Raw genomic sequence first — 22,653 nt, forward strand, 5'->3', positions numbered from 1 at the left:
TTTCCCCTCTTCACAAAGAAAAAAAAGTGGTCCGACATGCACTAGATGAATAAATGTGCATTCAAGAATTCATCAATGAAGAATTTACATAGCATAAATGATTTTTGAAATTATTCTCAATCTTTACTTACCTGTGTTTACTAAAACATGAGTATCAAAATTATTCCAACACAATTTATTTTCTTCAACTAAAGTCACTCAAGCATAAGTTTCCTCTTCAACTAAATTTAATATCAATTGTCAAAATTCTCTCTTTATTAACATCTCATTGAAGCACAAAATATCAGTCGACTTAATCATAATTTTGAAAAAAAATGTTTTGACTTCAAACAAAATACCCCTAATTTAATCTTCTTCATGTTTTGACATTTTTTCAACAAAAGTATGGAATGATTAGACGAGATTGTGGCATGAAACACCATTTGAATCCACTACCTTGGACTCAAAGTTCCCAATTGGAGAGCTTGTGGCATGGTGTGCCTATAGTGACCTAGCCTATGTATGCAGAGCAGCAGCTATAGCCGTTCAGATGATGGAGAAATTTTTCTCTGTTTCTATAACATAAGCGGTATACCACTTGTTGTTATATAAATGGTGAAAAAATGTTATTTTTTACGTTATTATTTTTTTAATACAAGAATCTCACCACTTGTATAAGAACACGTGGTGTACCACCCGTTGTTCCGGTCACACTGAAAAATCTCTCCATATGATGAGTGATTTGGGGTTGGCCGTGGAGCTGAGATTGGACTACAGAAAGGACGGTGGTGATCATTTTGTGGTGGCGGATGAGATCGAGAAGGCTGTGGGGTATCTGATGGACGGTGATGGTGAGGTGAGGAAGAGGTTGTTGAGGAGTGAAGTGTGTTGGAAGGCAGTTGGAGATGGTGATTCTTCTTCTACTTCGTTTATATTGGAGCAATATTAGAAAATATGAAAATAATAAAAGAATTTCAATGATACTAATCATAAAGAAAAAACATCAAGTATGCAAGATTAATACAAACAACTAGAGAGAAAGTAAGAAAGATTGACAAACTTGGAGATTGAGGTTTGCATAAGAAAGATTGACAAACTTGGAGGTTGAGGTTTGTATAAATGCAATGTCCTAAAGACAGAATTTCATCCATACTCTTGTGCTTATAGTTTGGTAGGTATCCGTCTCCTAGGATTCAACAATCTATAATCCGAAGTCAAAGCACTTCAATCTTTGGACTCTGACGAACTTTATATATTTTGTACTCTCAGGACACGACTCAGAGTTTGACTAACAAAGAATAAAAGACATTGGAGAAAACTCTTTTCTTCGATTCATTAGACATGTGGGATGTTTGAGTTTATATAGAACTCAAGCCACCCCTTTCGAAATATAGTGAATGTTGTCTAAAGTTCCAATGAATAGATGCAACTTATGAATTTAAATTCAACCATAACACTTGCCTCTTATTTTTCATTTATACAGAAAATAAATATTATAAATTAATATTATAATATATATTTTCCAACAATTTCAACATTTGATTGAGGACCATTATGTTGTCAAGCCTTGCTAATAAAGAAGAATGGTAGCATCAGTCGTACACGTGCTTAGGGCCAAGCATAGTTGCTCCTATTTTGGAGAACTTACAAAAATTAATGGATTGGCTCATTTAGGTATGTGCGACTGATCTTAGCATTTCTCTTCGGTGAAAACAATTGGTTTTGCCTCCTGAATGAAAATTGTAGTGCAAATTTTATTAATGCATGGATTTTTAAGCAAATTTAAGTGATTTCCACACTACTCTTTTTTCTATGCAGTCTTTCAATTTTTTTTTTTTTAGTATTTGAATTGAATAAACAAAAAGAGATCAAGAAGTGTAAACAAGAGAAGTGCCGAAAGAGAACGTGGAATGTAAAAAACACAAGTAAATTTCTTTTGTGGTGACATAGTTAATTTTGAAAGAACGTGTGAAAATCACTACCCAAAAATTGAAAGACAAAGAGAACATATTTCTCCTACAAAGCAATGCTTGCTCTTATTGACAGAGACAATTAAATGAAATTAGCAAATTGAATGAAACAATAAAGAATTGCAAGTGAGGAACAAATTAAGCCTTCAAATATTTCCATCTGATCTCAAATAATTTGAGAGCCTCACATGATCCATGGGATCTCTCTTCTTTTTCTTGAAATGCTTTGAGGCAGCTTTAAGCACCTTATTCCACACCTGACCAATAACACAAACTTCATATGCTAAATTTACTACTTCAACAATTAAGCCGTATTCCACTGAGTAGAGTTGGCTGTATGAATTCTAAAACGCAAGTGCGCTCGGCTCTACGTAAGAATTTAGAAAAAAACAAACAGAGAAACCAAAATTACGGAAGAAATTACAAAATCAACTAATTAAATTCTCAATCTTTCCCCAAAATTTCCAAAATTTAACAGAAAGAGCTTGTAAAATGTGGCCCATCTCTCAAAATTTCCCTGAATCTTAATTTGTTTTCCCAGAAAAATCTCAGATTCTCAATAAAATATGAAAAACGAAAAATCTAAGAACACAGATAAAAAAAAAAGCAGTACCTTTGATGCAATGGGGTTACAGTTAACCTTCACAGGAGTTGGAAAGAAGTCAGAGGCCAAAACCATCTTGCTTTTCTTCCTCTTCATCACCTTGTTCTTCAGAGCACTCTGATTCAGATTGAAACAAGTTGCGGTTGTGGAGATCTTCTTTTTCTTAATGCCCGAACCGGCTCCAGTGTCAACGAGGCTGCTTTTCTGATTCTTCACCTCCAACCCCATCTCGAAATTGAGCTTTCGCGGTCTCCAGAAATCCAAATCCAAGTCCATATCCAAATCCATGGGAGCGTAAGCCCGGGGGACCAACGGGGACCATATCGAGCTCTGCGTGTAGTCGAAATCAAAAGCGGAGTTGTCCGGGAACTTGCAGAGGAGCTCTTTGGACATCACTGGCTGCAGATACTCCACCACTTTGCAAGTGCTGCTCAAAGCTAAAAAACTCTCTCTCTCTTCTTCTTCTTGTTGTTTGAGTGAAGTGAGAGAAAATGCTTCATCTTCTACTGCCATTGTTGTAGGGGTAAAGCTAAGTTGGTGCTTTTTGGTCGCAAAAGATGAGAACTTTTGTGTTGGTGAAGTTTAGTTTTGGTGCTTGATATGAGCAGATATAAGGAGAAGAAGGAGAAGACAAGACAGGAAAGTTACCGTTACATTGACTATATTAAAAATGTCGAACGGCCAAAATACAATGTCGTGTCTGACCAAAAAAAAAGCATTCTGATATGTCGAATCTAGGCCCAAACATCTGATCTTTTATATTTAAGCCCAGTTTTTATTGGGTTTTCTGATATGAAAAGCCCAAAACAATTTTTTTTTTTCTCATTTGAGATTTTACATTTCTAGTTGCTCTTAAGAAATTAAGATTGCAAGTAATTTGTAGCGTGACTTTTCCACTCAAATTGTAACCCTTATTATAACACGTTAAATAATACATTACGTGGTTTGTGTTCCTAATTATAATTTTTTTTTCAAGATTACAAGTATGACCCTTCAAAATAAGGGATGTGATTTCCAAACTCACTTGTTTTTGCCCTAACCCTTGAATTGAATAAATCAAAGGGAGTCGTGTAGAAGGAGAAAATGAGGGTCAAAATTACTATTCCAACATAAAGTTATATAAAAAGAGTCTACCCATGGTGTCGTGTCAAGTGTCAAATATCAAAAAATGAATAGGCGAATGATTTTAACACTCCTCTTTTGACTACTGTAAAAAATTCGAACTGTAAAAAACTAAGAAAAGTTTAACTTGGTTATTACATGATGAGTAGTACAACCACAAGAGTTAAACCTCAATGTGTTTTACCTTAATCTTTCTCCCTAAACATGTTCACACAAATGATGTATAGTAGTTTCTCCTCTGTTTTTTCCTAGGAAGCTTGCTTTGGGGACGTTTGGGTGCAAAAGATGATGCCTCCCTCAGAAGATAAGGAGGCATCCAACGGCCGATGACATCCAGTACTAGGCTTTCAGCTACTTCCTTTGGAGGGATGTCAGGCCAAAACTCAACTCGCTGACGCTCAGTAGCAATCCTGGCTAGCAAGTTAGCAGCAAAATTGTCACCCATGGTGACCGAGCGGAATGTCACACTCTTCAACTTTTGCAAGTCATGAATGCAACGAAAAACAAGCCCCCGGGTCAAGGAGTCGGGTATCTTGGTCTCGCCTGTGATCATCTCAAACACAAATGGATGATTACCTTCTATCTGTAGGTAATCAATTCCTTCAGTTATCGCAAAGTCAACTGCCCGGGAGAAAGCAGTTAAATGTGCCACTACACCGTCGCTGACCTTGCCAGAAGGTCCAGCAATGGCAGTTTTGAACACAGCATTGTGATCTCTCACAATGCAAGCAAAAGAACCGGTCCCTGATTCTGGCTCATGGTGACCAGCGAAGCTGATCTTCCATGCATTATTGGGGGGCGGAGTCCATGAAATGTGCTGGGCAAGCACTATCTGATTAGCAAATAGCATATCTAGGAAAGGGCTTGCAGCCATATTTGTTTTTGTACCGAATGAGGCTAAAGCTTAGCAACTAACACACAATGGTTCCTAACTCGAACACAGAGACCCAAATTTATACTATGAGTTTACCTAATCTACTCATCCAAAACAGGTTATCATGCCATTTCAGGTTATACGTTATAAGAAAGGTAAAAATCGTACTTTGGAAATGGACCGTTGAGTACAGTCAATTGCTTTCCAAATGCGAGAAATCTACCAAGTCTAGACATGCTAGAGATGGCAAGAGTCCGTTGCCAACGGTGTCATAATTTTGTAACATTTTGAGCGAAAAAATAATTGACATTCCGAATAATGAACATGATTGGATTTTCTTATAAAACTTGAGAACAGTTCAAACCTCACTTGTCGTAGATGGCAAGGGGTTGTTGGCAACGGTCATATAACTTATTGTCCAAGTTTAGTGGCTGTGTTTAAATTTGAACTCTAAAACATAATCGAACAAACCAGGTAGGTAACTTCTTCCCAAATTGCCGTAAGGAGGAAGAGTTAGGTTACAAGTAGCAAAATATCATTGCCAAATGGTAACAGGATTGCCAAATTATAACAGGTTGACATCGAATGCTTAATTCAAAAGCTATCAACAAGAATAACTTCAAGAGCTACGGAGTTATAGCCAACTAAGTGTGATTAGTAAAGGAGATAACTTCTTCTTTAGCAAATCAAGTTACGGGGGTTTATGTGGAACTTAATTTTATGTGTTCTTGATATTCATAGGGCCTTCTAGTGTTCTTAGCTAGAACAGAAAGTCAGTACCTACTATGTGTCTGCAATGAAATATACGAGAGTATGACATGCCAGAAAATAAGATGGGCATCTTATCCTTGACGACGAGTAAAAGTTGTATGCAGTTCTTTTGTTCCCAACTTCAGTATGGTGTGTGTCTGTGGCCTTTCAGCCTCCGTGCCTTCGCGGTTACATTGGCAAACAAAAACTCCTTGGTATCAGGTTCAATGATGAGCATGAACCAAGAGTTCGGCAGGTATGAAGTTTAACTAATATCCCATATAGCTGAGAATGCTTAGAGCAAGATTCATCTTCTTCAAGTTAAGGGTTTTTAAGGCGTTCCCTGACGATGCAAAACAAAATATCGAAGGACCCATAACTTGCGGAGAAATGCAGGACCTAATATAGAGAGTGAGAGGGAATGAAGTGTGCTGCTCTTTTGAGTGAAAAGCAAGCAAAATAAAGTTCAGAAAAATCTCCAATGTTCATATTTCTCCATTGCCAAGCAAGCATATATTCAAAGGAAGCTACAAAAAGTGAGAAAATTTACTTGTACACCTCTCCAAAAATTGACACACTCTTTAGTAATACAAACTAGTGAAGAGGAATCTCCTTTAATTAGTTTCACTTTATGTCCTGCCTATATATATATTCCAAGTGTGTTCTTGGGAGATGATTAAATTAAGCAGAAATTTCAGTTTGGTCTTTTTGAGTGTTTTTTATTTCAAGATGTATCGCATGCGATTGAGCATCATACCAATTTTCTACATCTCCATTTCAATCACTACTTTCTCCATTCTATGTGGTAAGCAAGCTCTTTTCTTTGTGTCTAGAATCATTAATGTCACCCTACTCGTGAGCGAGAGAAACTTATATGCATATGGAGTGTTATTATGTTAATATTTCAAGACTATCACACAAGCAATGTGTTTTAACTTCTCAATTTGTACTGCGTGGTTGACTTGAGATACTGTCATTATGACAATATGTCAATGTGATAGTATCCTAAGCCTATCATGCAAGCAATGTGTTTTAATTTCCATGTTGCAGCATGTGATTGACTTGAGATACTGTTAGTGCGACGTGTGAATTGTATGCGTACTTCCCTTCCTACAACTTAAGTTACTTGAACAACTTTTACAACTAATTCTGTGGTTTGTTTTAGTGCAGGTGCAAGAAGTTTTGCGCAATTCTTTAAACCCCAAGACACAAAACTACACAAAAGCAAATCAATCCATGAATTAGAGAAGAACAAGCTGAAAGCAATAAATCACTTGGACTTACATTTTGCGTTGGCTTCCCCAAATATTGAATTCCAACCGTTCGATGCCAGCTCTCCCTTCTCATCACCACCGTTGGATTCACCAGCACCGGGACATCTCCCTCTTCCAGCTCCAAACTCCGTATCCCCACCAATTCCTCCAAACCCACCTCTTGCAAATCCTCCTCCATCTGGGCCCACTTCCTCACCCATCCCAAGCCCACCACAAAATGGGCCTAGCCCACACCCACCAACCACAATCCCAACCCCACCCAAATCAGTCCTGAGCCCACCAGTCCTTCCGCCGCCAATAGGTTTCCCTCCACCGTCCGGACCGCCATCCCCTCCGCAGAAAAAGCCACCGCAGTTTGCCGTGTGGTGCGTGGTGAAGCCGACAGTGCCGGACCCGATAATCCAAGAAGCCCTGGACTATGCGTGTGGGTCCGGGGCAGACTGCAAGTCAATCCGGCCCAATGGGTCCTGCTACCAGCCCGACACATTGTTGTCGCATGCTTCGTATGCCTTCAATAGTTACTGGCAGAACACGAAGATCGCTGGAGGCACTTGTGACTTTGGAGGGACTGCCATGCTTGTCACAGTTGATCCAAGTAAGTCCAAATTTTTCCCATATCAAGATATATTTTTGGCATATTGCATTTTATATTTTCGCAGAACTTTCCTTCAAGGACACGTTGTTTCATTCAAGGACAAGTGGTTAAGTTCTTTAAAATTTCAAACGCTATTTTACTTTAGACTAATCTCAATTGCGACGGAAAAATTAAATAAGTTTGCCTACGTAGTCCAAATTCCTTACTAAATCCGGTGTTCTTTGTTTTCAAAAAGTTAATGCAAATCCCAAGAAACATATAATAATTCAATAAGCTGTGTAAGCTTTTTCTTTACTCGATGACTGGAAAATTGGATGCAAAAAACGCATGTTACAGACGTCGATACAGGATGAGGAACCATGACAAAAATTAAGTGTTTTTTTTTCCTCTCTTTTTCCTCAAACGATAAACTAAATGTTTGGTAGAATATGATCCTGTCTTGGTTAATATATTAGGATTTAAATAGTAACATCCAGAAACAAAGAGATAATATTGAATGAAAATCAACATCTCTTTCCTGTAAGAGCAACTCCACCCATGTGGGTTGCTCGGGGGACAGTGGAGAAGAAGGGGCCGGAGGCCCGGTGGAGAGAGGTCCAGCCGTGTGGAGGCCGAGCGACGGTGGGAGCCCGAGCGAAGGGGGGGTGGGGAGTCGACGGGCCTGTGGCCCGAGGGCTTTGCAATTTTTTATTTTTTTTTGTGTCAGAGAGAGAGAGAGAGAGGGGTTTTTTATTATTTAAACAAACAAAAATTATTTTAATTGCTTATAGCCAGGGAGGAGGGTTTCAAGGGTGGAGATGTAAATGGCAATTATTGTTTATTAATGGTAGTTACTATTCATTTAAGGCAGTTACTGTTCAATAGGGTGGATTGAATAGTGGATTGCCAGGGGGAGGGCTCCATGGGTGGAGTTGCTCTAAGGGAGCAGGGTTGTTGGAAAAGGTAATCAAGGAAAAGCCATGCAGAACTTTGCATTTTGATTTGGACCCACAATCGATTTCAATTTGATTGAGTGTACCCCTAATGGGGAATGATTAATTCTTCAAAGTTTTGCTAGCTAGCTAGCATAACCTGCACGTTTATGGGTGACTGTGATGAATCGCAGTTTATTCTAATTAATAGTTAGGCAGTTGTTAAATGATTGATGAATCGAGATTTATACTTCTTAATGGCTGGGTGATTGTCAAATTATTGATGAATCAAGGTTTATATATGCTCCTCAATGGTTGGGCGATTGTCAAATTATTGATAAATCGAGGTTTATACTCCTCAATGGCTGAGTGATTGTCAAATTATTGATGGGTCAAGATTTATGCTCCTTATCGACACTTGACAGTCACGCAACAAATGTTACTAGGAATTCTCCAAAAACATATCTTACATCGTATTCGTTGCTGTCATTGCTCATCATGTGCATCTTTTGACCTTTACAAAAGATCATGTCTCTAGCTAAATTCCTATGACTCTTACATCTATGAAATATATGCTTATAGAGTTTAACGAGTAGTTGCAGGTGGCCTTCTACCACAGTGGTGGAGATGAATGACGTCAGTCAGTGGCAAATCTAATTTCTAACTTAACAACAATATCGCTCAACTTCCAAAAAAAAATGTTTAACAAGTAGTTAATTAATAATATTTATCTTTCTTACTTTAATTGTGGTGAGCAATATTTTTAGTATAATTACTTTATATTTTCTTATAGGGTGACCCTACACTAAATTTGCTTTATTTTATCTCTTTTACTTTAAATTGGTGTTGCTTTGATGAGTGACACAAGATGCTAACACATCCTCTGCATGATTGTGACATGGCAGGTTATGATGAATGCAATTTCTTCTTCAACGGATGATCTTGAAACATATATATATATATATATATATATATATATATATATGACTCTATTAGCTATTACGAGATTAAGAAAGAAAAAATGCTAGGAAGATCAATTTTGTTAGACTATTTTTTGTTGATGCATAGTGTGGCAATTAATGGTTAGACTCATGTTTTAAAATAATTTAAAGAAAGAGTCTAACCATTAATCACCACATCATGTCAATTACAAATGATAATTTAAAATTTTTGGTTTCTCTAGCATCAAATTCTGTTAACTTAAAAATTTATTTATCTTTCAGAAGAGAGCTACACACTATGTATACATCACATTTTATTTAGGAGGAGTTCCATATTTGTGAGTGAAAATGGAACTTTGGCTAGAAGTAGTGGCACTTGAAAGTGAAGTTGTATTGATCATTTTGTCTTCCAGTGTCCACTTTATGTACATGGAATATACATGTTGGCTAGCTGTTGCAGATTCCCTTTGAGATTTCCAGATAGTTCTTTGATTTAGCAGGATTAAAAAGAATGGTGCTTTTATTTCACCAATAAGAAATAACTCATCATGAGTATGATCTCATCATTGATATTATGAGTTATTTCTTTGATTTAGCACGAATGAATTGATAAAGATCAAAAGTCAAAATTGATAAGGATGTATGAAAAGCAAAACTAGGTGCTAATAATACTATCCTTAATGTAAATAATATTGTTGGTGAAAAAAAACAAAAAAAACACTATCCTTAGTCAATTCTTTGGCGAACATAACTTTTCACATTACAAAATAATACAAACCCTAATGACTTTTCAAAGGTCGTTCGATGATCTTTTTGTGACGGTAAGTGAAGCATTACTCTTATCCTTAACTCGAAAAAATAAATTTAACCTATTATATATGTACATGATGGTTATATATATATACGCGCCATGCATGGACCAACGTCGTCTTACCCGGGCTTACACCACATGTACTTTCTGAAATGCAATTTCATGTGGCTAGGGTTAGCACCTATGTAAATTAAAAGAAAGAATAAATTACATTTTACTACTTCAATTTTAGGTTGCATAACAAACTCATACATCATATTTTAAACGTTGCAATGCCATACATTAAATTACAAATTCGTTGTCATATCAAACTTCCGTTAAAAAAATCTATTAAGTTAGCCGTTTATCCATACAACCACTCAACGGTTAACTTAACAGATTTTTTAACAGCGGTCCGACATTTAACGAATTCGTAAGTTAATTGATGTAAACATTGGAATGATCAGAAGATGAGATATAAGTTTGTTATGTGACCCAAAATAAGATGGTAAAATGTAATTTACCCTAAAAGAAAGTTCCTGCATCCAAATTTCAAAAAACTGAATTTAATTTCAAAAATATACAGTAAGGTGTATGGCCGACACCCAAATGCGAATGCGATTGCTTCTGTCTATTCATAGGATAGGAATGGCTAAAGTTAAACTAAGAAAGAGGTAAACACTAGTTGACTAGTCCTATCCAAGGAAGGAAATGAACACCCCCATCCCCAAAAAAAAAACCATATCCTTTTTAAGTTGAAAAAGTCTAGGGCCTATTTTTGTCCCCATGTTTTTTTTTTTTATACAAGGAAATTTTGTTTGTGAAAGAATCACATGTGGTGGTTTTGGCATCATGAACCCAAATCACGGGTCGATCGACTAGCAAACTTCATGTTCAAACTTTGCCTATATCAAAATCCTTCCGAGTTTTCTTGATTTCTTACCTTTATCCTTAACCACATATATGATTGGAATAGAAATTTGCAAGTTTCCAAATATATTAGATTGAAAATTTTTAAATGAATTTAGGCACACAAACATGAACAAATGGATTTAGTATTGATTCATTCAACTTCAAGTAAGCATTCTGCAAATCCCTCTCAATTCACTGTATCTATCATTTCAAATCCATTCATCTAATCTTTTACAATGCATTTCTAACTAATTTAACTTAAATTTAATGGTACATACAAATTTGTCTTCCAAAAGCATCACAATGCTCTTGTGCCGGATTACTTATATATCTATTAAGCACACTTACTGCATAAGCTAAGTCAGGCCTGGTCGAATTCATCGAATACATTAGACCTCCAATTACTTGAGAATATTCAAGTTGAGATATGACATTACTTTTATTTTTCTCCAACTTGAATCCAGCATCAAAAGGAGTTGCATCAGGTTTGCAGTCAAATTAACCAAACATTCGTAATATTTTTTCCGCATAATAGGACTGTGTAAGGACATACCCTTCACTATTTCTCTTAATGTGAAGTTGTATTGATCATATTGTCTTCCAGTGTCCATTTTATGTACATGGAATATACTTGTTGGCTAGCCGTTGCATATTCCCTTTGAGATTTCTAGATTGTCCAAAAACTGCATACACACATATTTCTATGATTTAGCAGGATTAAAAAGAAGGGTGCTTTTATTTCACCAATAAGTAATAACTCATAATGAGGATGACCTCATATAACATTCTAGAGTCTGTTTGATAATCATTCTTTTTTTATTTTTTATTCTATATGTTAAAGATAGAACATGAGAAAATGTGGGCATAGAAGAGTGGAGAAGTGATGTTGGGAAAGATGTAGAGAAGATGTGTAAAGAAAGGTGTACAAAACGAAATCTAAAAACTAAAATTTAAAATTATATACTTTGAATTGTTTTCACTTTCGAGATTTTGTTTTCATTCCTTCTTCTTTGTTTTGTCCCGTCGCTCCCTCGATCTTTCTTCATCCCTAATCTCCTCAATATATTTTGCCCATATCTCAAACAAAATATAAAAACTAATAGTAAATACCCAATGAAACTTGTTTCGTAACAAGCTAGCATTACTACTTTTTTTTTTTCCTCTCAAGAGTCGAGATAGAATATCTAGCTAGATCAATGTTTTTGTCGACAAAGATACCTTGCACCAAAAGTAGGCCAGCTGCTTTACCATTTTTAGACATACTTCAAATGGCGTCTAGTGACCGAGAGGTTGGACTTTCACCATTAAACGCCAATACACAGACTTGTTTGCAATAGGAAGATGATGACAATACATGCATGTGTTCATTATTTCCTCCATATTTATACAAAGGTAGTGCTATCCAAACACCTATTTTTACTGTTCACACACAATCTTAATTTTTGATAGTCGGAACGAATGAATTGATAAAGATCAAACACCAAAATTGATAAGGGTGTGTAGAAAGCAAAACTAGATGCTAAGAATACTATCCTTAATGTAAATATTATCGTTTATTAAAAACAAAAAACAAAAAAACACTATCCTTAGGCAATTCTTTGGCGAACATGACTTTTCACATTACAAAATAATACAAACCCTAATGACTTTTCAGATGTCATTCAATGATCTTTTTGTGACAACGGGTGAAGCATTACTCTTATCCTTAACTTGAAAAAATAAATTCAACCTATTATATATGTACATGATGGTTATATATATACATGCCATGCATGGACCAACGTCGGCTCACCCGGCTTACACCACCTGTACTTTCTGAAATGCAATTTCACGCAGCTAGGGTTAGCACCTATGTAAATTAAAAGAAAGAATGAATTACATTTTACTACCTCAATTTTATGTCGCATAACAAACTCATACATCATATTTTAAACATTGCAACGTCATACATTAAATTACGAATTCATATCAAACTTCCATAAAAAAAATATGTCAAGTTAGCCGTTTATCCACATAATCACTTAACGGTTAACTTAACAGATTTTTTAACAGTGGTCAAACATTTAACGAATTCGTAAGTTAATTGATGTAAACATTGTAAGGATTAGAAGATGAGATATAAGTTTGTTATGTGACCCAAATAAAGTGATAAAATATAATTTACTCTAAAAGAAAGTTCCTACATTCAAATTTCAAAAAAAACAAAATTTAATTTCAAAAATATATAATAATGTGTATGGCCGACACCCAAATGCGAATGCGATTGCTTCTCATTCATAGGATAGGAATGGCTAAACTTAAACTGAGAAAGAGGTAACACTAGTTGACTAGTACTATCCAAGGAAGGAAACGAACACCCCATCCCCAAAAAAACACCTTGTCCTTTTTAAGTTGAAAACCTATTTTTGTCCCCATGCCCATCTTTTGATAATTAATTATATGAGAATTGTTATTAACACTTCAAAAATCTTATGTTACACTCCAAACTTTCTATATTAGGAAATAAAAATACACGTATGAGAAGTGTAGAATGAAATTTTTGGAGTGCCAATAACACTTTCCAATTATATATTAATTATCAATTAGTACACCACAAAGTTCAACTCCAAGATTTGAGTTTATTCTCTATGGTTTATTACTTCAATTGCTTTCTATAAGGGATAAAACCTTATAAAGTAAGGGAACTTTTTAATAATGACCAATGTGGGACAATGAAATTTCTACTCAAAATTTTCAACATCTCTCTCTATCAAGCACACACACTAACACTTAGGTCTGTCTCAGTACCCATAAAGCCTCTATAAAGCCATTTGCTTGGTATTGGGTTTCAACATCCAGTTTTGTACTCAACTCTCTGGAGAGTTGTGGAGTTGTAGTATTGACATGGAGATCAATTATGCTCTGGCTTTGCTCTTAGTCCTCATTCTCAACTTGGGTAGTTTGCTCACTTCTCTTGCTAACTCCTATTGCCCACCACCGCATGTCAAACCACCTCATGCAAAGCCTCCTCCTCATGTACCCACGAAACCACCTCATGTTAAACCACCCATTGTAAAGCCACCTCCCTATCCGAAACCTCCTGTTCCCAAACCACCTCCCCATCCCAAACCTCCTGTTGTGAAACCACCACCTGTTGTAGTGCCAAGCCCACCACCAACACCAACACCAACCCCAGTTGTCCCAGTGAAGCCTCCTCCACCCACCGAAACACCATGCCCTCCTCCACCACCAAAGTTAGTACCACCACCACCATCTCCACCAAAGGACACGTGTCCCATCGACACCCTAAAATTGGGAGCTTGTGTAGATGTGTTGGGTGGTCTTATCCACATTGGAATTGGAAGCAGTGCCAAAGATACATGTTGTCCGGTGCTTCAGGGACTGGTGGACTTGGACGCTGCTATTTGCCTTTGCACCACCATCAAGGCTAAGCTTCTCAATGTCAACCTCATCATCCCCATTGCTCTTCAGGTGCTCATTGCTTGTGGGAAGACTCCTCCCTCTGGATTCCAGTGTCCTGCATAGATGATCATCATATCTTATTCCTAAATCACACTTAGTAGTTGTTAATCATGTCATCATTAGTGATATGTGGCGCCGGCTAGCTGATAATAAAGCATGTCAAAGTTTGGACGTAAAAACTACATGAGGATAAATCTGTTATTCGTTTTTGTTTTGTTTTGTTTACTTGAAGAGTGTATCAGATCGATAGACTGGTAATTTAGTCATGTTATTTTCTTGAACCTTGGAAGTATATATAATAACCTGAGTTTAAAGAAGACCTTCATTTTTCACCGTTCGTCAATCTCCTGTAGAGGACTTACATGGAACACCACCACCGTGCCCGTGACATCATGGTCTAATAATACAACTTCATTTGTAATTAAAGAAACTCACATATGACATTATATTATTGAACTGAGACACTAGTGTAAATATTTTAAATTGATGATAGGATTCTTCACTATATTCTTATAGAGTCGAGTAGTAGTTTTATAAAATTATCAAAATTAGAGCTCAAATAACCATTAAATTATGATTTTTTCGTTTCTAACCGTCGAAGAATTTCGTCCTGTTACCTAATATAGTAATACTGGTGATTTTTGGTGTGTGCAATCTTAGAGTATATACAAATAAGTTTGACAGCTTGATTGTTGAAATTAATTTTGCAGACATCGAAAATCATCTAAGGAACTAAATACGCCAATCATGTCTGTTACCTCTGCCTTATGAAATATATGTTGGAAAATATTAGTATTTAGGTTTATTTTAGTATTTGGGTTTTGCTTGTTAGTTTAGGATTTGGGCTTAGCCCATCCGAGTTAGGGTTTCGTAGGTTTAGTTCTCTATAAATAGAGCTTGTAATTTAGTTTGACAATAAGTTAGCCACAATGTAGTCTCTTAGGGTTTTGTAGCCGCTTCGGCATTCTCAGTTTGTTTAATAATATTCTTATTATTTGTTAGTCTTGTTTGTTGCGCACTGATATTCAACTTGGTATCAGAGTAGGTTTGATTCTTCGGGATCTAATCTGCTTCTGTTTGTTCGTATCAGTTTTATTTCTTTCCAGTTTCCATCCGTAAATTTTTTACGTTTTCTGGTTTGGTTTTTCAGTTTGTCCTTGGTAGTCTTCAAGAAAGGAAAAAAAAATTCTGTTTTTGAAAAAAAAGAATTTGGTGAATTTGTCTCACACCCAAATTTGAAAATGCTCCATCGCACTAAGATTTCTGCATTCCCCAGCCCCACCTTGCATCTGGATCCGTCCACAACCGTACACCTGCGAAAAAAAAGAAACAAGAAAAAAGAAAGGCTAATGTTGCTGGTTGGTTCACACAGAAGAAAAATAAGGAAGGAAGAAGGAAGAAAAAAAAAGCGGGGGGGGGGGGGGGGAAAGGAAGGAAAAAAAATTGGTTGTTTTGAGGTTTTGTTGCCCTCGTATTCTTGCATTGGGTATGGTATTGGAATTTGGCATTGGGCATGGTATTGGAATTTGGCATTGGTATTGGTATTGACATTGGCATTGGTACTGGTATCGGCATTGGCATTGGCATTGGCATTGGCATTGGCATCGGCATCGGCATTGGTATTGGTATCGGCATCGGCATCGGCATTGGTATTGGTATTAGCATCGGCATCGGCATTGGCATCGACATCGGCATCGGCATCGGAATTTGGAGGCTTGCATCCACATCTGCTTGTTGGCAAACTCATGTCGTGTACCACCATGAGTTTGACGGGAGGTGTTGGAAAATATTAGTATTTAGGTTTATTTTAGTATTTGGGTTTTGCTTGTTAGTTTAGGATTTGGGCTTAGCTCATCCGAGTTAGGGTTTCGTAGGTTTAGTTCTCTATAAATAGAGCTTGTAATTTAGTTTGACAATAAGTTAGCCACAATGTAGTCTCTTAGGGTTTTGTAGCCGCTTCGGCATTCTCAGTTTGTTTAATAATATTCTTATTAATTGTTAGTCTTGTTTGTTGCGCACTGATATTCAACTATATAAACCCTAATTACAACATATACCTTTGAGTGACGAAAGCTGGAAGGTTCGTCGTGTAAAGGTTGCCATTTTATGTGCCAAACTTTTATCTTGGTGCGAAAACTTTAACCCACGACGTAAGCTTTGCTCGTCGAACTCTGTTCGCCGGGCAAAAGCATTTGCAAAAACCAAAACGTTTGACCGTTTTGCTCGACAAACGTTTATTTTGTCAGGTAAAGACTATTTGGCCGACAAAATACCGTTCGTCTAGCAAAACTTTGTCAGAAAAATGGTAATTTCTGGTTATGTATGATAAAACTTTGTTGGACAAATGATAATTTTTGGTAGTGTATTATATATATATATATATATATATATAGGTTTCTCTCCCTTGTGTGTGTATGTCTGTATCTGTTGATATAGCGTACGTGTTTGCAGGTTCACGTGAATGTGTAGACTGTAGTGCATTGAATTATTTTAATTGCATTCGTTTGTAAGATATCAGTAGGAATAAAATATCAACGTCAAGGCTTAAAAAAAAATATCAACGTCAGGTACCACATGTAAGATACATGCAACACGTACAACTTTCTTATGGATTTTGGAAGTTTGTCTATATTTATACCAAGGCTTCCAAAAATACGAGCCTTCTCCTCTCCTGCATCCAAGTCCTGCTGAACAAGGAAGAAAATATCGGTAATATCGGAAATATCGGTAGTCCGAAAACATGGAAATATCGATGGAAATATCGGGATAATATCGATATCGATAAAAATTACATGGAAACCACGGAAATTGTAAGAAAAACTTGGAAATTTTTATTAAAACTTTGCAAGATGTTTATTTAGTCAATTATCTATTAGTTTATCACAAAAAATTGGAAGGAAATGCATTGCATGATGGATTTAACTGATTTAAGTTGATTATATAGCGAGCTGGCAAACATTGTGAGTGTAGAAAATATATAATAATTAATGAAAGAAGTTTAAACACACCATAATCATTTATATATAATGAATTAGTACAATATTTTACACTTTATACATTGCATGGTAAGATACATTAGTGACTAAGTACCACATAGAGTTCCTATGAGGTTCAAAATTTTCACTATCTTCATCATCACTATGTGTAGAGTAAGTGTATTGTGAAGAGTAGTTAGCAACCATGGCAATGACTTTCAAGAACCGAAACCCAAAAGTCAATAGGAAACCGAATACTTCGGTATTTTTCGGGATTTCAGGATTACCAAACAAATGGGATTTGGAAACCAATCCCACATCGCAAATTTCGGTATTTTTCGGGATGGTTTTGGTTTGGGACTTTTTCGGTTTGGTTTGAGATTTTCGGGAATTTTTTCCAACCATACATGTAAGTGACCAAATAAAAAATAGAAAAATTAAAAACCACATGCCATTGACTAAGTAATTAATTGACACAATTTAAAATATAATACCACAAAAATTTGGAATATGTGCAAATTTGTTTCTTGCAAAAAGAATTCAAAACAAAACCATATATATAAATAGTTTAGCATGCTTTCACAAAAACGTAAGTGGTATAGTGGTCAAGTCGCTGAAGGAGTTAGATGGGAGGGGTTCGAATTCCTTTATGTGCATGTTTGAGACTTTTCAGAAATTTTCAAATATTTTTAGGTTCATCTCGCGATATTATATATAATATCGCGATAATATCGATATTATCGCGATATATTAACGATAATTATAAAAATACTCACGAAATATCGTTATATGAAAAAAACGATAATATCCGCGAAATATCGATTTTTAAATCTATGCTGCTGAATCACATCCACCAAATCCAAAGGGGATTGGGAATATAATTGCTCCATCACACTCAATTATTGTTCGTGTAATGTTTTCTTTGCACAACATTTTAATTCAAATTTCACCATGTTTTTTTATGTTTCAATTATTTGATCAATTTATTGGAGGAAAAAAAAAAAACACAGGTTAGCGATCGTACGATCGATATCGACCACCATATCGACAATACAGAGGGAAAAAGAATAAGACATGTCATCACCTAACATTTTCAATAATGTCACTAAAACATTTCAAGTTCCAATTCAATCAACCTTTCCTGTCAGCAACGTATGTCTCGCACCGACCTCTCAACACAAAGCACTTATGTCACTCCTACGAGAAATTCTAAGATCCGACCGAACAAGCCAAGACACAAAAAACCCTTCCCCTATCCCACCCCGATTTTAACATGTTAACCTGGCCTGCTTTTAGTCTCACTCTCCTCTCAAACCACCTCCAAGTCGAATGTCCTAGCTACACAAAAATCTGTCTCCAGTCTTTTTATAATCCTGCTCTGGTAACCTCAGTTGAATGGCAGGATAAATTTGAATGGGGGGAGGAAAAAAAACCGCTAAATTATGTATCGGATCATTTGTGCATCATGTAGTACTCAAATTAATGTGGTGTAAAATGTGGTTTTGTTAGTAGTTTGATGCCTCAGGTTTTCTGCTTTCTTTTGGTAATCACATTATTATAGCGCACCACTTAATTAGCACACCATTTGATAACTCCCTAGCTAGTATATACGTAATTTTTTTATCTCATTCATTTTTCTTCCTAGTCTCTCTTCTTTTCATTTCTTTTTTTCCAATTAGAGGAAACAATGCTAAGATATATAATTTTGATATGAACCCTAAACCGTAATTTTATATATGAACCATAAACCCCAAGTTTTTATCTGATCATTTTGGTGGAAATAATCTTTTATTTTTTTGTTTAAAACGAACAAAATTGTTTGTAGGGCGAGTTTTGAAAAATTCAGTGGTTCACAAATAAAGATGGGCGTCCACATAATTGTAAACTTTGGCAAGGCTGGGTTGTCAAGGAAATAGGTGTCCAGAGGCAATGTTTGGGTGTAAACAGAACTACTCATATCAAACTCACGAAAACATCCTTGAATATTATTGGGCTACATGCGCGAAAACATTTGAACTACCCTTATCTAAATTTCCCCCCTTACTCCTGAGCAGAGTAAAACCCTGGTTATTTCTTGAGGAAGAAGACGACGACGAATTGGAGAAAAATAGGGCGCTGAGCTGAACAGCGGCTAAAAGCATAAATTTTCTTTGTCCATCTGCACGAACAGAGCGCCAGAAAAACTGGGCAAGATCCGCATTTTTCAACGTTTGTCTTATTAATTAGCTTCTGATGAAATTTCATTCGCATATTGTGGTTTTATCTGTTTGATGAGATTTTAATGTAGAGTTTGTATCTGTTTGATGAAATTTCATTCGCATATTGTGGTTTTAGCATGTGATTGACTTGAGATAGTATTAGTGCGACATGTTAATTGCATGCGTACTTCCGTTCTTACAACTTAAGTAACTTGAACAACTTTTACAACTAATTCTGTGGTTTGTTTTAGTGCAGATGCAAGAAGTTTTGCGCAATTCTTTAAACCCCAAGACACAAAACTACACAAAAGCAAATCAATCCACGAATTAGAGAAGAACAGACTGAAAGCAATAATCACTTGGACTTGCATTTTACGTTGGCTTCCCCAAATATTGAATTCCAACCGTTCGATGCCAGCTCTCCCTCCTCATCACCACCGTTGGATTCACCAGCACCGGGACATCTCCCTCTTCCAGCCCCAAACTCCGTATCCCTACCAATTCCTCCACACCCACCTCTTGCAAATCCTCCTCCATCTGGGCCCACTTCCTCACCCATCCCAAACCCATCACAAAATGGGCCTAGCCCACACCCACCAACCACAATCCCAACCCCAGCCAAATCGGTCCTGAGCCCACCAGTCCTTCCGCCGCCAATAGCTTTCCCTCCACCGTCCGGACCGCCATCCCTTCCACAGAAAAAGCCACCGCAGTTTGCCGTGTAGTGCGTGGTGAAGCCGACAGTGCCGGACCCGATAATCCAAGAAGCCCTGGACTATGCGTGTGGGTCCGGGGCAGACTGCAAGTCAATCTGGCCCAATGGGTCCTACTACCAGCCCAACACATTGTTGTCGTATGCTTCGTATGCCTTCAATAGTTACTGGCAGAACACGAAGATCGCTGGAGGCACTTGTGACTTTGGAGGGACTGCCATGCTTGTCACAGTTGATCCAAGTAAGTCCAAATTTTCCTCATATCAAGATATTATTTTGGCATATTGCATTTGATATTTTCGCAGAACTTTCCTTCAAGGACAAGTTGTTTCATTCAAGGACAAGTAGTCATTTCTTTAAAATTTCAAACGCTATTTTACTTTAGACTAATCTAAATTGCGATGGAAAAATTAAATAAGTTTGCCTACGTATCCAAATTCCTTACTAAATCTAGTGTACTTTGTTTTCAAAAAGTTAATACAAATCCGAATCTTTTTTTTTTTTTTGGGGGGTTAAGTACCCTAATCGTTGTTAATGGCGGGGTGACAGCATGAGAGTATCACTTGACAAAAAGATAACTTTCGTTTACTCGATTATATTGTCCTTAACCATAATGGTAATCAAATTATAGAACTTTGAAGAAAATAATTAGAAGTACACGTCCTTGAGTGCAAATTTAATTTGTAAACCTACAAGCAGATCTACATATTTTAGATTCCCAAGAAACATATAATAATTCAGTAAGCTGTAAGCTCTTTCTTTTACTCGATGACTGGAAAATTGGATGCAGACATGCTACAGACGTCGATACAGGATGAGAAACCATGACAAAAACTAAGTGTTTTTTTCCTCTCTTTTTCCTCAAACGATAAACTAATGTTTGGTAGAACATTATCCTGTCTTGGTTAATATATTAGGATTTAAATAGTAACATCCAGAAACAAAGAGATAATATTGGATGAAAATCAACGTCTCTCTCTTCTGTAAGGGAGCAGGGTTGTTGGAAAAGGTAATCAAGGAAAAGCCATGCAGAACTTTGCATTTTGATTTGGACCCTCAATCGATTTCAATTTGATTGAGTGTACCCCTAATGGGGAATGATTAATTCTTCAAAGTTTTGCTAGCCAGCTAGCATCACCTGCACGTATATGGGTGACTGTGATGAATCGCAGTTTATTCTCATTAATAGTTAGGCAGTTGTCAAATTATTGATGAATCGAGATTTATGCTCCTCAATGGCTGAGTGATTATCAAATTATTGATGGGTCGAGATTTACACTCATCGACACTTGACAGTCACGCAACAAATGTTACTAGGAATTCTTCAAAAAAAAATCTTACATCCTATTCATTGGTGTCATTGCTCATCATGTGCATCTTTTGACAAGAACCTGTCTCTAGCTAAATTCCTATGACTCTTACATCTATTAAATATATGCTTATAAAGTTTAACAAGTAGTTGTAGGTGGCCTTCTACCACAGTGGTAGAGATGAGTGACGCCATTGCATGATGGCGTGGGTTTGAACTCCGTCAGTGACAAATCTAATTTCTAACTTAACGACAATATCGCTCAACTCCCAAAAAAAAAAAAAAGTTTAACAAGTAGTTAATTAATAATATTAGTATTACTTTATATTTTCTTATAGGGTGACCCCACACTAAATTTGCTTAATTTTATCTCTTTTGCTTTAAATTGGTGTTGCTTTGGATGAATGATACAAGATGCTAACACATCTCTTGCATGATATTTATCTTTCTTACTTTAATTGTGGTGAGCTATATCTTTAGTATTACTTTATATTTTCTTATAGGGTGACCCCACACTAAATTTGCTTAATTTTATCTCTTTTGCTTTAAATTGGTGTTGCTTTGGATGAATGATACAAGATGCTAACACAGCCCTTGCATGATTGTGACATGGCAGGTTATGATGAATGCAATTTCTTCTTCAACGGATGATCTTGAAACATACATACATATATATATATATATATATATATATATATATATATATATATTAGCTATTACGACATTAAGAAAGAAAAAATGCTAGGAATATCAAATTTGTTAGACTATTTTTTGTAGACGCATGATGTGGCGGTTGATGGTTGGACTCATTTTTTTTAATAATTTAAATAAAGAGTCTAACCATCAATCGCCACATCATGTAAGTTACAAATGATAGTTTAAAATTTTGGTCTCTCTAGCACCAAATTCTGTTAACTTAAAAATTTATTTATTTTTTAGAAGAGATCTACACACTATGTATACATCACATTTTATTTAGGAGGAGTTCCATATTTGTGAGTGCAAATGGAACTTTGGCTGTAGAAGTAGTGGCACTTGAAAGTGAAGTTGTACTGATCTTCTTGTCTTCCAGTGTCCATTTTATGTACATGGAATATACCTGTCGGCTAGCTGTTGCATATTCCCTTTGAGATTTCCAGATTGTCCAAAAACTGCATACACACATATTTCTTTGATTTAGCAGGATTAAAAAGAAGGGTGCTTTTATTTCACCAATAAGAAATAACTCATAATGAGGATGATCTCATATAACATTGTAGAGTCTGTTGGATAAT

The 22,653-nt window shown here is 36.3% G+C and overlaps 3 protein-coding genes and 2 long non-coding RNA genes across 8 annotated transcripts in view; 3 read left to right on the top strand and 2 right to left on the bottom strand.

Annotated features, from left to right (window-relative positions):
- Positions 1 to 1,890: 1,890 nt before the first annotated feature.
- Positions 1,891 to 3,154, bottom strand: LOC126611098 (uncharacterized). Its single transcript, XM_050279276.1, has 2 exons — positions 2,563 to 3,154; positions 1,891 to 2,206 (listed from the first exon to the last, which is right to left on the bottom strand). Exons 1-2 carry the CDS (start codon positions 3,064 to 3,066, stop codon positions 2,096 to 2,098), a joined length of 615 nt encoding a protein of 204 aa, XP_050135233.1. The 5' UTR covers positions 3,067 to 3,154; the 3' UTR covers positions 1,891 to 2,095.
- Positions 3,155 to 5,854: 2,700 nt separating this feature from the next.
- Positions 5,855 to 22,099, top strand: LOC126611101 (vegetative cell wall protein gp1-like). Of its 3 annotated transcripts, none has more exons than XM_050279279.1 (3): positions 5,855 to 6,104; positions 6,465 to 7,168; positions 8,985 to 9,493. In XM_050279279.1, the coding sequence occupies exons 1-3, from the start codon at positions 6,100 to 6,102 to the stop codon at positions 9,017 to 9,019; spliced, it is 744 nt and encodes a 247-aa protein (XP_050135236.1). In that variant the 5' UTR covers positions 5,855 to 6,099; the 3' UTR covers positions 9,020 to 9,493. The 3 variants fall into 3 exon arrangements, with proteins under 3 accessions (XP_050135236.1, XP_050135235.1, XP_050135234.1); XM_050279278.1 differs by lacking the exon at positions 8,985 to 9,493 and adding an exon at positions 21,996 to 22,099 and having other exon boundaries at positions 5,857 to 6,104; positions 6,470 to 7,168; XM_050279277.1 differs by having other exon boundaries at positions 5,857 to 6,104; positions 6,470 to 7,168.
- The window catches only part of LOC126611107 (uncharacterized), a 52,818-nt gene continuing 36,685 nt past the window's right edge, over positions 6,521 to 22,653 (bottom strand). Inside the window, exon 3 of the long non-coding RNA XR_007618713.1 lies at positions 6,521 to 6,718. This is a non-coding gene — a long non-coding RNA (uncharacterized LOC126611107). The remainder of the gene's footprint in view (positions 6,719 to 22,653) is intronic.
- On the top strand, positions 13,532 to 14,501 carry LOC126611102 (36.4 kDa proline-rich protein-like). Of its 2 annotated transcripts, XM_050279282.1 has the most exons (2): positions 13,532 to 13,714; positions 13,754 to 14,501. In XM_050279282.1, exons 1-2 carry the CDS (start codon positions 13,606 to 13,608, stop codon positions 14,245 to 14,247), a joined length of 603 nt encoding a protein of 200 aa, XP_050135239.1. In that variant the 5' UTR covers positions 13,532 to 13,605; the 3' UTR covers positions 14,248 to 14,501. The 2 variants fall into 2 exon arrangements, with proteins under 2 accessions (XP_050135239.1, XP_050135237.1); XM_050279280.1 differs by having other exon boundaries at positions 13,532 to 14,501.
- LOC126611108 (uncharacterized) lies at positions 18,842 to 20,044 on the top strand. Its single transcript, XR_007618714.1, has 2 exons — positions 18,842 to 19,367; positions 19,609 to 20,044. It is a non-coding gene; the product is annotated as an uncharacterized LOC126611108 (long non-coding RNA).

The sequence above is a fragment of the Malus sylvestris genome, chromosome 17 (assembly GCF_916048215.2).
Source record: "Malus sylvestris chromosome 17, drMalSylv7.2, whole genome shotgun sequence".
NCBI lineage: Eukaryota > Viridiplantae > Streptophyta > Magnoliopsida > Rosales > Rosaceae > Malus > Malus sylvestris.

What these genes read in the sequence shown, in the direction of transcription:
- LOC126611098 (XM_050279276.1), bottom strand. Translation starts at nt 3,066, where the DNA reads ATGGCAGTAGAAGATGAAGCATTTTCTCTCACTTCACTCAAACAACAA. An exon ending in GTAACCCCATTGCATCAAAG is followed by an intron (nt 2,207 to 2,562) that starts GTACTGCTTTTT and finishes GTTATTGGTCAG; the next exon opens with GTGTGGAATAAGGTGCTTAA.
- LOC126611101 (XM_050279278.1), top strand. Translation starts at nt 5,972, where the DNA reads ATGATTAAATTAAGCAGAAATTTCAGTTTGGTCTTTTTGAGTGTTTTT. An exon ending in TACTTTCTCCATTCTATGTG is followed by an intron (nt 6,105 to 6,469) that starts GTAAGCAAGCTC and finishes GTTTTAGTGCAG; the next exon opens with GTGCAAGAAGTTTTGCGCAA. An exon ending in GCTTGTCACAGTTGATCCAA is followed by an intron (nt 7,169 to 21,995) that starts GTAAGTCCAAAT and finishes GTGACATGGCAG; the next exon opens with GTTATGATGAATGCAATTTC.
- LOC126611102 (XM_050279280.1), top strand. Translation starts at nt 13,606, where the DNA reads ATGGAGATCAATTATGCTCTGGCTTTGCTCTTAGTCCTCATTCTCAAC.